General features: G+C 39.4%; 1 protein-coding gene across 1 annotated transcript in view; it reads left to right on the top strand.

Moving 5' to 3' along the window:
• The window catches only part of sez6b (seizure related 6 homolog b), a 592309-nt gene extending 583465 nt beyond the window's left edge, over nucleotides 1–8844 (top strand). The window contains 1 exon segment of the mRNA XM_051930231.1: nucleotides 772–8844. Within this exon segment, the coding sequence (XP_051786191.1) occupies nucleotides 772–801 (30 nt within the window). The 3' untranslated portion in view covers nucleotides 802–8844.
• Nucleotides 8845–17553: the final 8709 nt, after the last annotated feature.

Genomic DNA, 17553 nt, shown 5'->3' with positions numbered 1-17553 from the left:
ACCTACCATATTATAAAACATAACATTCATGTATCAAAATGAGTCATCACTTCAGAGGTTTTCCAGAAATGTAGTGATAAATGAGAGCCAGAACCTGCTACAGTGTTCTGAACTTTATACATTTAAAATTTATCTTCTTGTATTAATTATTCCCAGTTCTCTGTTTTTCAGATTGCTAACTAGAGTAAATTACTACTCCTTTTTAATCAACAAGCATTTATGACAGGCTGTTGGCAAATCGATCAGCATGCTCTCCTCCTTCACTCTTCTCCACACCTTTGGCTTCAAGCCAGTCTTGGTGCTTTATGAGTTTTTTTTCTGTAATAAAATCTTGCAAGTGGTTCGTAAGGAAAGACTGGGAAAAGGATGCTATCAAAGGACCTGGGGCATATATAGAATTAAATACATAGGTAGGAGAATTTTAAAACTATTTTTTTTAATTGAGCAGGGCTCCTGGCTAAGGAGTAATATGGCCGTTGCTTCTGTTTTTGAATCAGGACGCTGCCATTGTATTTTGAGTCTGTTGTAATCTGATATTAATTTATGCAGCATGAGAAGTAAGACATAATATGGAGGAATGCAAAAACCCTACGACATCTGATACAGATTTTGGTTACTGGTCAGGTCGATGTTGCCAGTGTTTCCATTTTCCATTTCAATAACACCCATACTCTGTGTTCATTTGTAATGGCTTAATGTCACACACACTGTTTCATTCTAAGAGACATTATCTGTGGCCATTCATATTGTCCATATTTGTTTATTTTTTAGGAGTCAAGAGAATATGAAGTTTCTATTTAAGGACAAGATACATCATACCTGGAAACACAGCCTCTCTGCCTTGTGGAAATCTCTCAGAACCTGTCAGCTCAATCACAATCTCTTCTCTTCAGTTCACCCCCATCCGTGCAAATCCTGAGCTGCCTACAATCCAAGGACTTCTTACCAGGGGTTTGGGGGGTGGGTGTGGTGAGTGGGGGTGGGGGGACAGGCTTCAGGGTTTACTGCACAAACCTGTGCAAACAAGTGATTCTCTACTTGTGGATCTTACTTTCAGTCTTGACATTTTTTGCCTTTCAGAATGTGTTTTTGATCTATACACCCCCTTCCCTTCTTCATCAGCCTCACAGCATTATGGGACAGCTCTTGGAAAGGTCTGCTGCAGGCTGAGCCCAGAGTGAAAAATGAACTGTGTACCCTGCTTCTTAACTTTCCTCTGCCACTTAAGGCCAGGTTTCAAGTGAGCTTCTCCAGCTTTCCAGAGGCTTCCACTGGTGACAAGTGCTTATCGGCACAAACTGACCAAAGGTGCAAATACCTCCAGAGTCGTATGACACATGGCATGAAACAACAACATACGTACAGTAGCTCTATAGTCTGCATTTATTCCTATGCTGTGTCATTCACTCCACAGCACACATCAGTTTTTTTTTTTTTTTTTTTTTATTACTAGATGTTTGCAAAGATGGAAAACTAAGCAAGAACACAGTGAGTTGAGACTATGGACTTGTCAGAGATAATGTGCCAAGGGTGGGGTGTGACAGAGTTTTGCTGCAGCCCTACATTAGTAAACATCTATAGCCTGTCAGCAACAGGAAGATCCTCAGCAGTTTCATTTCCTGCAGGTGTGTGGTGTTCAGAGGAACTGCCTACCTTATTCTTTTATATTTTTATTTATGTATTTGGATTTTTGTCCAAAGTTGCTATCAAAATACCAGCCTGATGCATGAGAAATTAAGTATCATACCGTCTACCTTGAACCCTTCTTCCTGTCTTGGGACAAAAGATGCACATGCACTGCTAGGTCGTTTGGAGAGCAGCAGCTTAAATGTAATTATTTATTGTGATCTCGGACCAGAATGTAACGGCAGCTGCCAGAAATGAGACACCAGCTTTGCAGCACTGCTATTTCAAGGCTGTTTCTTTATTCAGCATTGTCTTTTTAATGCAGTCAGGACACATTAGCGATACCTCGTTCAGATTTCATTACGATTTTGCTTCCTAATTGTTGACCAAATTGTACTTCCAAAAATAAAAAGAAAGTTCTAATTAATTAGTAGGTGAGCACAAACAAAGAGGGTCCCAGAACAATAAAAAACACCGACATCTGCGCCTGTCCCTATTCCTATATATACTGTGAAATGTTTTTGAATCTACAATATCAAAATCGATCAGGAGAACACTAATTGTGGTAAGCAATAATTTTACTCAAAATTGTTTAACTGAATTTGGGAGTGTGAGACAGAGATCAGTTCATAGTGTGAAGAGTGAAGGTAATGAAAAGTGAGCAACCAGAATATACTTTCCTAAACCTTTATAGTGATGTGTGATAGAGTACCAGATGATCTTGACTACTGTGCAGTACTTAGAAAATTTTGACTCATAACCCCAACACCTTCTGTATATGAAGTGCATATTCATAAAGGATAGGTGGGTATAAAACAATATTTAGTTACACCCGTTTCGACACAGTGGACAAACATACCTTTGTTTGTGTAATTACAGCCATAAGAAACACACCCCAGGACCACTGCTAGAGAATAAGTAAATTAGGCAACTTTCGCTGTGACAAAAACAGACATTAAAGCTGCAATTGTATTATTTCAAATCAAGATCTTTGGGTAGAAGGCATAACTATAATAGCAGAGGTGTTCTCTATGCTGTCAGGGTGTACAAATTGGAGATGTCGTGGCACTGACATTCTGCCAGCTTTGATACAATGCTTACGTACTCTGTAGAGAGAGAAGTGCTGTTTAGATTAAAAAGGATGAAATCTAACAAATCACCAGGACCAGATAACATTTATCTAAGAGTGCTTAAGGAGGTTAGTGAGTATATATAGAAAACATTGACACATATTTGTAGAAAATCTCTAAAATACTAGAAGCTTGCAGATATTATTCTGTTGTATAAAAAGAGGATTGGGCTGATCCAGGTAACTACAGGCCAGTAAGTTTAACATGCATCAAAGGTAAATTAATGGAAGGAGTTGTTAAGAAAATATTGAGCATCTCATGGCAAGAACTGGAATGTTACTCAACAGTCAACATGGGTTCAGACGGGAAAAGTTGTGTTGAAATTCAATGAGGAAGCAACAAAAACATACAATAAGTGCATATATTATTTATCATGACTTTCAAGACTTTTAATAAAGTACAACATGAATGGTTAGAGATGAAACTAAAATAAGTGGGAATTGAAGGTGCAGTGTGCAAAATTGGCTCAAACACAGGAACCAAACAGTTAAGACATGAGGAACCTTTTTAGAGATACAGTAAGTGATGTTAAAAGTGGTGTCAGGGGTCAGTGCTACAGCTGCAGCTCGTTTTAATACATATACCGTATACATAATATATACATAAACGATTTACACAAGAGTATAATCAATCATCTAGTTAATTTTGCAGATGATACCAAACTAGGTGGAATTGCAGATGATGTAAAATCAGCTAAATTGTTACAAAATCACTTAAACAGTAACAAGTTTAGGCAGGTTTGTGGAAGATGACATTTAATGTAAATAAATGTAAAATATTACACGTGAATTGTAATCAAATCTAAGAAAAATGTTAGATTTGAATACACAATCGGAGGTGTGAAACTTGAAAGTACACCTTATGAGAAAGAGGTGGCGATCATAATAGACTCAGCACTGTCTACATCAAGGCAGTGTGCAAAAGCTACCAAGAAGGCCAGTAGGGTGTTAGGTTACATATCACAATGTTATGGGAGATTATGCTTCAGTTATATAACACACTAGTGAGACCTCACCTGGAGTGCTATGTAAAATTACAAAAAAAAGATGTAGCAGCACTGGAGAAAGTCCAGAGGAGAGTAACGAGGCTTACTTCCCGGACTGACAGGAATGAGCTGTTAGGAGAGACTGAAGGATATGAACCTTTTCACTTTAAGCAAACACAGATTAAGAGGTGACATGATTGAAGAGTTTATCATTATGATGGGAATTACTGTAGTAAATCCCAGTTGTTACTTTAAAATAAATTCTTCAGCAAAATATTAGAACACAGTTAGAAACTTGCTAAAGACAGATTTCGCACAAATGTTGGTACGTTTTTCTTCATGCAAAGAACCATAGACATACAGAATAATTTACCAAGTGAGAGTAGGACCTTCAAATCACGACTTGATGTAATTTTGGACAATCAATGTGAATAGCATGGAAGAGCTTGTTTGGATGAATTGCCTGTTCTTGTCACAACTATTCTAAAGTTCTTACAGTGTAATGGTATGTTTAGTTTGAATCAGCTTCAACTGTTTCCACAACTGTAACATATGATACATGCACCCCACTATGTCCCATACAAGTACTGTTCAGGGAGCTACAATACCAGGCTAGAAGCTGTCACAGCACACGCTCACACATTTCCACACACACGCACACACACACTGACCCTTTTCTGCGGATTGCCATTTACCTAACATGCTTATGTTTGGAATGCTGGAGGAAAGCCAAAGGAACACACACAGAATGTGAAAACTCCACCCAGACAGTAAGCAGTCCAGAAATCCAGCTGAGGTTTCTGCAGCTGTGAGGTGGCACCACTAACCGCCAAGCCATCCAGCATAAGCGAAGTGAATGGTGTAACAGGATTGCAGCTTTTATTCACTAAGGGCAGTTAGTGTGCCTTAGGGGTTTACGTTTTGGACTGTACAATGGTAACTCTTCAAAGACAGTTGTATTAGACTTCCAACATTTGTGTAAATGTTTCTGAACACTATTGGACATGCCAGTGCAGCTTGCTTAAGCTGTCCTTGTTTTTAAAATGCTGCCTAAAACATTATTACATGTTGACACTTGATAGCTTATGCTGTTTTCCATGTATTGTAGTATTCTTCAGTTAAATTAAACTAACTAATGAAAAACTACTGAAAAACACATAAAACTATCAATTTTCTAACGCTGCTGTCAATGGTGCAGTCATCCATAATCTCTTATGGTAACTGCTTTCCAGAGAGCACCGGATGTGTGGAGACTTTGATGCAGAAGCCTAATGAGCCCCTAAAATGAAATGCAAAGTACTGGAAGAAAACAATACCAGTCTGGGATTTGAACCGGGATCCCTTAAGCTATTAGAAAGCAGCATCTCACTCTGCTGCTGAAAACTAAAAATATGGTTTTGACAAATGTCCTGGTTTTAATTATTTCATGTGATATATGCACTATAGAACTTACATACTGTATGCGGCAAAGTGCTCAAGTATTCCTTTGACCACAGAGTTAAAATTGTCTCCAGCAGTGGAGTGATAAACAAATAGCAGCCCAGAGTTCCTCGCAGGGAAAAGGAAAGAGAAACCCAAGCTCTGCAGAGCTGCACGTAGTGCCTGACAGTTGTTATTCTAAAGTTCAGCTACTTTATTTGACCTCACTGTTTGCTTCATTGGAGTGATAAACTTCTCAAACATAATGAGAAAATGTAAGAACAAATGGAAAGGTGAAAACACCAACAGTTTGATTTGGTTCTTCTTTAAAGTTGAATGCTGCAATTTACCCCTTAGAAATACTTCACTACATTTGGTCACTATATATGGTGACACAAAAAAACAAAAATGGATTAACTATAAAGCAAATAAGGAGCCCTTTAGCAGGATATGAGAAACAGGCTAACTGCCGTCCATCAGTGCTGTAATATCTTCTCCAATACTCGTTTGCTTTGAAGGAATACTCCACATATAAACACTATTTTTTTAATGTTACTTACCACATGTAATTTGTACCAGTGGCCACGAGAAATGTTTAATATCATGTTTTCATGCAGAACAAGAGAAAGCCAAAGTTTATGATATGGCGATCAATATGAACAACAGCAAATAGTACCAAAACGTCCATGAAAAAATCTCACATTACTCATGTTGCATAATCCACAAGTCATCCAATCATATGCTCACCATGTCCCCAACTCACATATTTTACTAAAATATTGTTAAATAAGCCACTTCAACAAAATGCTCTTGTGAACTAAAATGCAATGCTCTCAGTTGTGAACAAGCATTTGAATTGAAGGTCCGCCTCCCTGCCTCATTCATTGGTCATAAGTCCCAATAACAGCTTATTCATTGGCTAACACTGCGTTTGTGTTATAGCAATTCACTGAATATGCAGCTAAATATTAAAAGTTAAAGAGAAGCCAGTGGAAAAATTAGGATGGGAATATGCCTCGGACTTGTGTGTATCTGAGATGCTTGAACAAGCGGAAGGCCAGTTCGCCTGTGTGGTTTCACAGCCTGCCACTACGTAATCCTAAGCCACTCCAGCTGTGGCTCTAAATATCAAAGTAATGACAGGAGGAGGGTCTACCATTCAAACAGCCTCATTCTCATCTGAGGGCGCTCTGTTTTTACTCTCATTTTTCAAAAGTGGTTTTGTCTGTAAAAATACATGTGTTTGGGAGGTCGTCGGCATACGCCTGGATGACTTGACATGAGGGTAACGCGACATGAGATTTTTTCCATAGGCTTTTTGATATTGTTTGAGGTTGTCCATCTTTAGTCACCATAGACTGCTTTTATATCAGAAATATCACTAAAAACCACATGGTTTAAGTAACTTATAAAAAATATGTCATTTTTGGATGAAGTATTCCTTTAATATTTGAAAAGCATGAGACAATTTATGGCTGTACATTAAAGCTTCAATTTTTTTCAAAGAAATGAAAAAAAATGTATGAAGTGTTTTAGTGAACAGAGAAGCTGAATGAAAACTGACAATCCACTGGGGTGTTGCTGAGAGTGAATGGTGCTGCAAACAATGAACCTCCATAAGTAAACCTACTTTAAACTGTTCTTTGCTGCAAGGCCCTGACCTGCAGTCCTCAAAAGTACACAAATGAACAAACCCAAATCAAATTTCTCTCCATATAAAGTGATCAAATGTCTGTCCGTTTGGCCTCTGTGCCCTTTCCCATGTGTAATATCACCCAGCGCCCACAAGAGGGCATAAGATAGCAAAATGTTTAAGTGTGTCTGGGTGTCACATCCTTTGGCATTCACAACGGGGCTAGAATATCCGATTGAAGAAGGCAGCAAGATAAACAAAGTAAGAGGGACGTACGGCATTTCTGGTGAACAGAGGTTTGTAAATGCATGATGCGACTGAAGCAGATGGACTTGCCATTGTATCGTTTTAGTAAACACCGGTTTGTTATGCTAATGTTCATTCATTGTTTCCAAGCTAGTTTAATAATTACCCAGGACTATTCCAACTAGAGCTTAAAACAACACAGGAAACTACAGAAGAGTGGCAGGCCGTGCATAAATGACACATAGTGTGGTGAACTTAACTCTTGTCACTGGAAGAAATGAATAAATAAAGTGTGTGTTCTCATTGCACATCTCTATAAGAAGAGAATGAGAATGAATAAATATATTTAAATAATTGCCTTTGCTTACTCTGTCAGTTGATTTCATACTAAAGACTGTCTTAGCAGGGAAACTGCTGCTTAGGAACATCAAAAAGAACAGCTGCATCTTCTTTACAGGATGTGGTTCAACCTTAGTTTAACAGAGTGATAGAATTATTGATGAAGTGCTGTCAAAGACAAGTTCTGAATTAATGGCAGTGCAGAAAGTATTGAGTCGCTTTCAGCATTACGGAGCTGTGCCTCACACGAATGCTCCTTTTCAATAAGAGCACGGAGGCGAGTTCCTCCTCGAGTAGCCAGTTGTAAACACGAGGCTTGCTACGACAGGCCATGCATTCTTTGATAGTCCACTTTGGCTGGGATTGCACTCCTGAGAAATGAGGTCATGCAAGTGGGTCACGTTAAATATTTGCACGTGTAGACTTCAAAGTCAAACGTTTACTTCCTAGTGCAAACCTGAACTAGACACATAGCCAGCCTGGGCTTCACATCACAGGGGACGGTTGTGCTGTGAGGACCACCTGCAAGTGTGTAGGGATTGTGTCTGCCATGACACAGTTTTGAAATGTGCTGTGAATGCGTGACCTGAATGATAAATCCAGTTTAGGATTATGCTCAGGAGATGTGTGTGTGTTTGAGTCATTCTGGGTGATATGCTGGTAGTGTGCAAAGTCAAGTATAATGAGAAAGCCATGTTTGAAGGGTTTACAAAGAAAGTGTTTTCTCTTTTAATTACTAAAGCTTCTTCCATTATTTAAGAATTGACAGTAAAAGTGATTAGGGTTGCTGCAGCTTAAGGCCACTGATTTGTGAAATGGAAGCAAATACCAAAAGCTCAAAAAAATTTTTTTGAAAGTGGCTCTTCTTTCCATTGTAATTACAGAACATTACGCTTGTACTTTTTGGAAAATTTTCACTTTTCAAGTTTCATTGTTCTAGTACAGCTTACTTGGATAGGCATACTCCCCATCTGAATATTCTAGAAGAAGGAAAACTGACCTTGCAATCCACGCACTGGGCTGCTCAGAAAACATGGAGTTAGCGGTAGAGAGTGTGTTCTGGACTGAATGACCAGCTATTTCAAGGTACATCTGTATATTTCAGTATTCTCTAACTAGCTGTGGCTTGAAGAGTGTTAGAGCCTGTTTTGAAAACCAGAATTCTTGTCCAATATTTTCATAAAACTCTCAATCCACATTTGGGACATCATAAAAAAATGTCTTGATTTTAAGCAAATGGCAAGCCCTATGTACAATTTAAATTTACTATTTAAGATGTCACTTTATAGCCTAATGTAAAACTATCATTTTCGTTTTTTTTTGTCACTAAAACAAAAGGTACATTTCAAACTGTGTGACCATAATAGCTATGTAAAATATCCAAGTTATGAAACGTGTATTAATTTGAAAGCACCTTGAGGTTAAAGTATTCTGTTAAATTAAAGAAATATTTTTTTTTAACCAAACCTGGAGGGGATTGTTGGTATTATTTTATAATAAAATAATTTGAAGAATAAATTATTCTGTTAAAAAGGGTGTGGTATTTATGAATATTGCAAAGTGAGAATATTTTGGTTGAAACGCTCATGGAATTGAGCAAACTAAAGCAATTGAAAAGTAAAAAGCACATTCTCTTCCACCTCCGATTGGATCTTCTCAGTCTAAGTAACCCATTGGCACTTAGAGATGGTGATGCCAACCTTTGTGTGGCACTTCTTAGTGACAATGCAGTCCTTAAAGTAGTGCCAAGTTTGGGACAGACAAATTCACTGCAGCCGTGAGGGCGAGAGGGGCCATTAGTGCTGTAACATCCACTGAGACTAATGCAGAGAGGCAGGACGGAGCTCACGGAAGGCAGAAGACAAAGAGGCCTTCTTCTAGTAAGTGAGCACACTGTGCAAAAACGCAGTTCCATTAAGGTCGAAAAAATTTCACAAAAACCCTAAAAGAAAGTGGAGAGGGGAAGGGAAAGCACTGGGGAAAAAAAATCCAGAAACGCCATCCCCTGATCTTTCAAAATACAATTTACCAGAATGAGTACTGAGCCCCTCCATGAAAGTGTGCTGCCTATAAAGAGCATTCAGTCAACTGGAAAATTTTACATTTTATTATGACACATTATTGAATCACAGTGGAGTTAACTTGGCTTTCTTGACATTGGTCAACAGAGATACTCTTTAAGGTAAAAGTGAAAGCACAAATCTCTGCAAAGTGATCAAAATGAATTACAAAATAATGGATCACCCAAGTATTACCTAAGATCACTTAAGTCAGTATTTAGTAGATGGCAGCCATGACAGTCTGTGTGCATGCAGGTCTCTAGCAGCTTTGCGGTTTTTCTCGTTCATCTTTGCAAAACTGCTCAAGCTCTGTCAGCTTGCATGGTGGATCCTTGGTGAACAGACCTTTTTAAATCCAGCCACACATTCTCCTTTGTGACTTGGCCACTCCAGGACATGAACATTGTTGTTCTGCAGACATTCCTGTGCGGTTTTGGTAGACAACGACCTTGAGCATAAAGCCAAAGTGCAGGTCTCTTGTGGGCCACTTCAGGTTTTCCTCCAGTATTTCCCTGTATTTTTGCTGCATTCATTTTACCCTTCTCAATCTTTCAGGTAACTGCTGCATAAAAGCATCCTACATCATGATGCTGCCACCACTGTGGGTACGGAGTGTTTCTGCTGATGTGCAGTGTTTAATCATGGAGTTTAGTTTGATGGTAGAAAATTTTTTAGTCTCATCAGACCATTGAACCTTCTTCCAGCTGACTTCGGAGGCTCCCTTGTGCTTTCTGGCAAACTCTTGTGTGTGTGTGTTTTAGTAGTGGGTTTCACTTTCCAACTCTCCCATAGACTTGCAGCTAGTGAAGTACCCAGTCAACAGTTGTTGTATGGACAGTCTTGACAGTCACTGCCACTGGTCTTTCGGTGGTTTACCTCACTAGTCCTCTTCTTGCATGATCACTCTGTTTTTGTGGATGACCTGCTCTGGGCAGATTTACAGCTCTGCCATACTCTTCCCATTTCTTAACAATTGGTCTCCCAAGGGATATTCATTGACTTGGATATTTACTTGTCTCCATCCCCTGACTTGTGCTTTCCAATCACTATTTGATGGAGTTACTATGAGTGTTCCTTTATCTTCATTTTCTACGTTAGGCAACAGCACCACAAGCTGGATCTTCCAGATAAGGTACATTTATACTACAACTAACTGGAACCCCCTAACTACAGACTGGTGATCTCCATTGAACTAATTATCGGACTTCTAAAACCAGTTAGCTGTACCAGTGAGGATTTTGGTGTGTCGTATTAAAGGAAGTGAATACTTAATGTGATCAATTATTTTATGCTTTATATTTGTAATCAATTTAGACCACCGTGAAGAGATTTGCTTTCACTATGACATTAAAGAGTCTTTTTCTGTTATGCAGTTTCAAAAAAGCCAAATTAATTGACGATGATTCAATTAAATTTATCTAATAATAATAATAATAATAATTCATTACATTTATATAGCGCTTTTCTCAGTACTCAAAGCGCTAAAGCAGCCATAACACATTTACTTCAGAAGAGATCACCTACCTGAAGCTCAGCCTGTTCAGGCCCAGCCAGTACTTGGATAGGATGCCATCTAGCAAATGCTTGAGTTGCTGCTGGAAGAGGAGTTGGCAAGGCCAGAAGAGGACACCTACCCTGTGGTCTGAATGTGGATCCCAATGCCATGATGGGGACGCTGTACTGTAAAAATGGCGCTCTCCCTCAAATGAGATGTAAAACCCAGGTCCTGACTCTCTGTGGTTATAAAAGATTCTTGGGCATCCTTTGTAAAGATCAGGGTGTATCCCAGGATGTCCAGGCTAAACTGCCCACCATGGCCGAGTCCTTCCAGCCCCCTAGTCATCCCCCATCTCTAATTGGCTATATCACCACTTCACCACCTAAATGCTAATGTGTGGTGAGTGTAATCGCGCAGCGCAAAAACGGCTGCAGTCGCATCATCCAGCTGCACATTGGTGGTGGTTTCACTCTATGGAAAGTGCTTTGAGTAGTGAGAAAAGTGCTGTATAAAGGTAAAGAATTAGTATAATTCTATAATAATAAAATGTGTGAAGACTTCCAAGTGGGTGACTACATTTTGTAGGCATGGGATGCGTGAGTGTGAGTCAAAGACTGCCAAGTGGTGCCCCAGTCAAGCAAAATGCAAATGTTTCCCAGTTAGAAGACTCAATACAATATTTGCTATAGAAAGTGCCACTAGGCAGAATCCTCTGATGTTAACACTGCTGTTGGCTGGCATGCAAACTACATAAAGCTAAGATCCAGTCTACATTGAGAAAAGGGGTTCGCATTTGGCAAGTTACTTCAAGTGCATGCATATTTGGACTTCTTATTATTCGTAGATCACCAAGAAGGCCACCACTGGTGGCAGCCAGCGCTCATATTTTAAGAGTTCCTTTCCCTTCTTTATGCATTTTTACATTCAGAAGCCCTGATATAACCTTCATAATGACATGTCTGCACTCTGTCTCACAGGATTAAGACTGCTCATTTTTTCCACTTTTAAGACTACATTAAAACAGAAAATTATGAGTGGGACTTCTGTGTAATTAAACAAACAAAAGATTGACCTAGTCTGTCATCTAATTTTCCTGAGCCACAATATCAGTATGCAGAAAAGGACTTTATAATACACAAGGAAATGCTGAAGCCATGTTATCCTACAGAGCAGAGCTCTCAGGTTTGGTCCTGGACAGCCAGTTACTTCTCAACTACTATTTTTCTGCTTTATTTGAATTAATTTGCACAATAAGAATCCCAACCCATAACTGCTTCTTTAAGTGTCAAACAGCAGTATTTGCTGTTCTTGTTTTCTTAACCAGTTGACAATTAACAGTGACAAAGGAATCGGCAGCTCACCACCTAATTTGGTTCCACTAACTTCTGTGTGTTTTCATCATGTACTATCTATTTTAATAGAACAACTGGAAAGAGAAAAACATGAAGGACTGCATTGGGACAAAGAAAATCTGGGAAAAAGAAAAAACTGTGGGGATCAACTTCCGACTGAGACGTTGAGTTGGAGCAAACACCTGCAGCCACTGTGAAACTCCAGGACCCAACTGGACAATCCTCCCTATAGAAGAAGGCCAGGTTCCTGAAACTGCTACTTCCATTCCCGATCCGAAGTTCACTTTTGGGCTTGTACAAAATTCCGTCCTGTCTGTAACTGAAAAACTAAGACACACGTGGTCAGTCTGTGGGTTCATCCAAAGAATTTATGACAGAGAAGAAGAGAGTTTTTATGCTTCCGTGAATGTGTCAGTGACAATCACAAAAAGCTTTTTTGGTTGTGTTTTTTTTTTTTTTTTTTTTTTTTTTGCTTGAAAAATGTTACAAAACGCCACTAGAGGTCACTGTAAAAACAAATACCGTATATGTGCTTCTACAATTTGTTAAGAAAGCCTACAGGTGCAAAATGTGACTTTTCAGGAGTCAATGTTCAGTATGTAGTTAAAAAGTAAAGAATAAATGTTTATATCCAAATTAGATTAAAAGGCAACATATTTACAACTTCCCTGCACAAAAATCAAGCTTGGTATTTTATTCTTAAACAGTAGTGCATCACTAAAATGCAAATATTCATTTGAGAGGAACTCACGTACGCTTGTACTTGCTCCTTTTTATGGTGTAAATTGGGTGACTTTTAATCAGAAAATCCAATAAAGTATATCAAAGTCCAGGTGCCACATCCACCTTCTTTTTGAACTTCCACATTTTTGACAGTTGCACTGTGAATTGAGCTAAATTTGGGATTCACTTCCACAACAGCAGCAAATATTCATATGGTTGAACAGTTTCAATAATCCTGGAGATTTAATAATGGACTATTTTTGATTATTGGATATTCTCATTTTCAAAACTGATCAGCACTGTACTACAGAACACATCAATCCATTTTTTGAACCTGATTTTTTATTCACAGGGTCAAGAGGAGTAACGGCCTACACTGCAGCATTGAGAATCAAGCAGAAAAAGAATGTGTTTGATATGAGTGCATTAGTCTTAGGGTAGACCAATACACACCGCCATTCTAAGCTATATTACAGTCATGTCTTTGGGATGAGCGATGGAAACGGGTGTGAGCTTCAGACACACTATGGCTAGGACAGGACCTGAACTTATGTCTTTGAAGAATTTATCAGTACAAAAGTAGACTTTTTAAAGTTTAGGACATGGTAGCAATAAGCCATCTAAATAAAGGACACATTCAAATGAAGGATAAAAAAGGATTTCAAAGACAAGTTGACTAGACACATAAACCAGCAGCCACATAAGATTTTACACGACTCATTCCCTTGAACACATAGGATTTAGTGCTGTTTAGCCTCTCTGTTTTAAAATAAGCAGGAACTCCTAAAAAGATTTTTTCTTTCATTCTTTCTTTCTTCTTTATTAAATCACTGAAAATTAGGCACATACTTCTTAGGAGGAAAGATAACAGCAAACCTAACTAAAATTGAAATAAAGAAGATTGCATAAAATATGACGATCCTTTTAATGGTTAGTGTCTTATATTACCTATTTTCTACAAGTAGACATTGTCAAGACGAGATATCTACTGTACGGGTATGTTTGCATTTTGACAACTAGAAACATTACTTTTATGCACATCTTCAATTACAGAATTTAATATTTTCAATTTTAGATGTCTAAACGTCAGTGTTGGGGAACATTATTTTTAAAAGCAACTTAGTTACATTACTTACTACTCACATATTAACTAACTAAATGTGTTAGATTGTTACTTTTATTATAAAATGTAATGTGTTACAAACAGTGTGTTACTTTTTTCTTCTTTTGTATGAAAAGCTGCATATTTCTCTGGCTAGTGTTTGTTATTAAATCCTAAATCTATGAATGAACCTTCATGAAAATGACCAGAACAATAGCCAAATCTAATAATTTCCTTGTGTCTTATTTTTTTAATTTTATTCTTGTTCAACATTGAGATACTGTATGAAACCCACACTTCTAATCAAAATAAAGCTAATTCCCTGAACAAAGAGAAAAAAAATATTAGCTACTACTTTGTTTCCGGTCAGGATGATAAAGCAGAACTCAATACTATTCATGACGTCATGCAGCTTTAGTGCTCGTTATTTTAAGCTTTTGGTTGCTTAAGTCTAGATGTCAATTCTACCACGGCACACTAGCTGCTGTGCCATCACGTCACTTTGTTTCAAAAATATCTACTTGTACATATCTAGATTAAAAATAAACAGATCCTTTATTCCTACGTTTCTCTTACATGACTGCACACAGCACATTCTTTTCTGCTTGACTGTGCGATGGTGCTTTGCCGTCCATTTGTTCCTTACCTTAAGAGCTGATTCCGTAATCACTGGCTTCCTGTGATCTAAAATGGGTAAATATCAAATGCACGACTAAACGTACCCTGCTCAAAAAATTAAGAGAGCACTTAATCATCACTGTCTAACAGAAAGTCAATTAACTTTCAGGGATATCAATCTGTCCAGTTAGGACGCATAAGTCATTATGAATCAACTTCACCTGCTTTGGTGCAAATGAAAGTGACAGCAAGTGCACTGGAGTGGCAACAGCAAGACAACCCCCAAAAAGGGAATAGTGGCCACAGACAAGTGCCCTCTCCTCATCCTTCCTGACTGATTCTTTACTAGTTTTATGTTTTGCTATTGTCTTTGTCACTACTAGTAACATGAGGTGGTACCTGCAGCTCCTCCAGGATGGCACATCCATACGTGCCATGACAAGAAGGTTTGCTGTGTCTCCCAGCACAGTCTCAACAGCACAGAGGAGATAACTGAAGATGGATCATTACACGTGGGGAGCAGGGCAGGTCTGTCGAAGAGCATCAACCCAGTAGCAGGACTGGTATCTGCTCCTTTGTATGTGGAGGAACAGGAAGGGCACTGATAGAGCCCTAAAAATGACCTCCAATTGGCTAATGGTGTGCATGTTTATGACCAAACTGTCAGCAACAGACTCCATGACAGTGGAATGATGGCCCAATGTCCTCAAGTGCAACATGTGCTCACAGCCCATTACCCAGCACTTCGATTGGCATTCACCAGAGAATAGCACAATTGACAGCTCTGCATTTGGCACCCTGTTCTCTTCACAGATATGAGCAGGTTCACACCGAGCACACATGACAGACTTGAAAGAGTCTGGAGACGCCATGGTGAACATTATGCAGCCTGTAACATCATCCAGCATAACCAGTTTAGCGGTGGCTCAGTGATGGTCTGGGGACGCATATCCTTGGAGGGTCTATGTGCTAGGCAACAGTACCCTGACAGCTTTTAGATACAGGGATGAAATCCTCAGAGCCACTGTCAGACCTTATGCTGGTGCACAAGGCCCCGGGTTCCTCCTGGTGCAGGACAATGCTCGGCCTCATGTGCCCAGAGTGTGTAGGCAGTTCTTCGATGACGAAGGCATTGATGCCATTGACTAGCCAGCACATTCTCCAGACCTGAATCCAACTGAGATGCTCTGTGACGTTAGATATTGGTGCATCGGACGCTGCCAAGCCGTGCCACAAGCTGGTTAGGAGCCCACTGATGCCCTGATCCAGGTCTGGGAGGAAATCCCCCAGGACAATGTCCACCATCTCATCATCAGCAGCATGCCCAGATGTTATCAAGAGTGCATACAGGCACGTGGGGGACCGTGCACACTACTCAGTCACATTACGAGTTGCTGTGATGAAGTTCACACTGCCAGCGAATTCAATTTTTGACTTTATTTTCGGTGTGATGTTGAATCCAGCACTCAATGGGTTGGTGATTTTGGTTTCAATTAAGGGTTGTTACATCATTTTATTCTCAACAAACTACGTTATTACTCAGCAGCAATTTTCCACTTGAATATTAAGTTCATTGAGATCAGATGTGAGATTTAAGTGGTCCTTTAATAGAGAAAGTTGTACCGCTGCATATATAATAGAATAAATTATTCACATTCTGATAACTAGATACTGCTACTCTTTCATCGTCATTTTTACTAGAGAAATACAAAGTATGTTGTAGATATTCGTAATCCCAACGCTGATTAATCAAAAATACGTTTGTAATGGCTACAATATCATATGGACTTGTTAGGAACTTGTAACGTTTAGTTCACGCAGGGCACTAATACTCTTCACATAAACGCGGGATCGCCATTGAAAGAGCCGAAGCAGAGCAGGAAGGTGTTGAGCTCCGCGCAGTCTGTGCCCTGACGCCCCCCCCCCCCCCCCCCGCTCCTCACGTGACGTCTAGCGCAGGGCCTCTCATCACCACGTTCATTCGGTGTCTTGCAATCGATTAACGTTTATGCCAATTGCAATTTGTACAGCACGGCCTGCTGTAAGACATGTCGCGTGTATTTATGGTTTTCCATTACAAAACAATTTGTCTAATTAAAATATAAACATAAATACGCCTTAAATACGATGTTTTTAATTGCCTTTTTTACATCAATTAAATGAATTCACACACAAACTAAGAGCAACATTTCCACAGCGACTGACACGTCTAGCCAAATCCGCAACGCTTACCGGCGGTATGCGCGCGCTCTCGGGGGACTTCGGGTGGGCGTGACGCGCGCCGCCAAAGTACGCACGAGCAAAAGCTGCGCGTGTTCTCCTGCACGAAAAAAAAGAACGCACATCAGGCAAAAATCATTTGTGTACAAAAAAAGTATGAAATGCAAACGCCAGTATGCAAGCCGTTTGACGCTTTGCACGTAATTCCCCGATGCAGGCTGTAAGAAAAATGTGGTACCCTTCCTTCTGTAACTGCTGTCTGTCTCGTCTGGCAGCGGACGAGCACAGGACTCCATCATGGCTGCATTTGCACGTCGGCTTACCTCTGAAGCGCATGCGCCAAATAGGAGCTGGGAGTTTGGGTTTAATCAATCTAAATGAAAATCGCGTTTCAAAAAACGTTATACTGTATATTTCGGGACGCATTACATGACTAACTGGGGTATTGATTGACTATTTGTGTTTTGATTTGTTTTTCCAGTCTTGTAGTGATCTGTGTTAGTATATAAATTTGAGTGGGTGGGTGCCAATTTGTGCCGCTGAATCCAAACTTTAAATAAACAGCCTCCTTGATGAGGAGTGAATAGTTTGGAGGAGATATG

The sequence above is a fragment of the Erpetoichthys calabaricus genome, chromosome 8 (genome assembly GCF_900747795.2).
Source record: "Erpetoichthys calabaricus chromosome 8, fErpCal1.3, whole genome shotgun sequence".
In the NCBI taxonomy this organism is placed as follows: Eukaryota; Metazoa; Chordata; class Cladistia; order Polypteriformes; family Polypteridae; genus Erpetoichthys; species Erpetoichthys calabaricus.
Note: the sequence above shows the minus strand (reverse complement) of the source record. Positions and strands in the feature narration are given on the sequence as shown.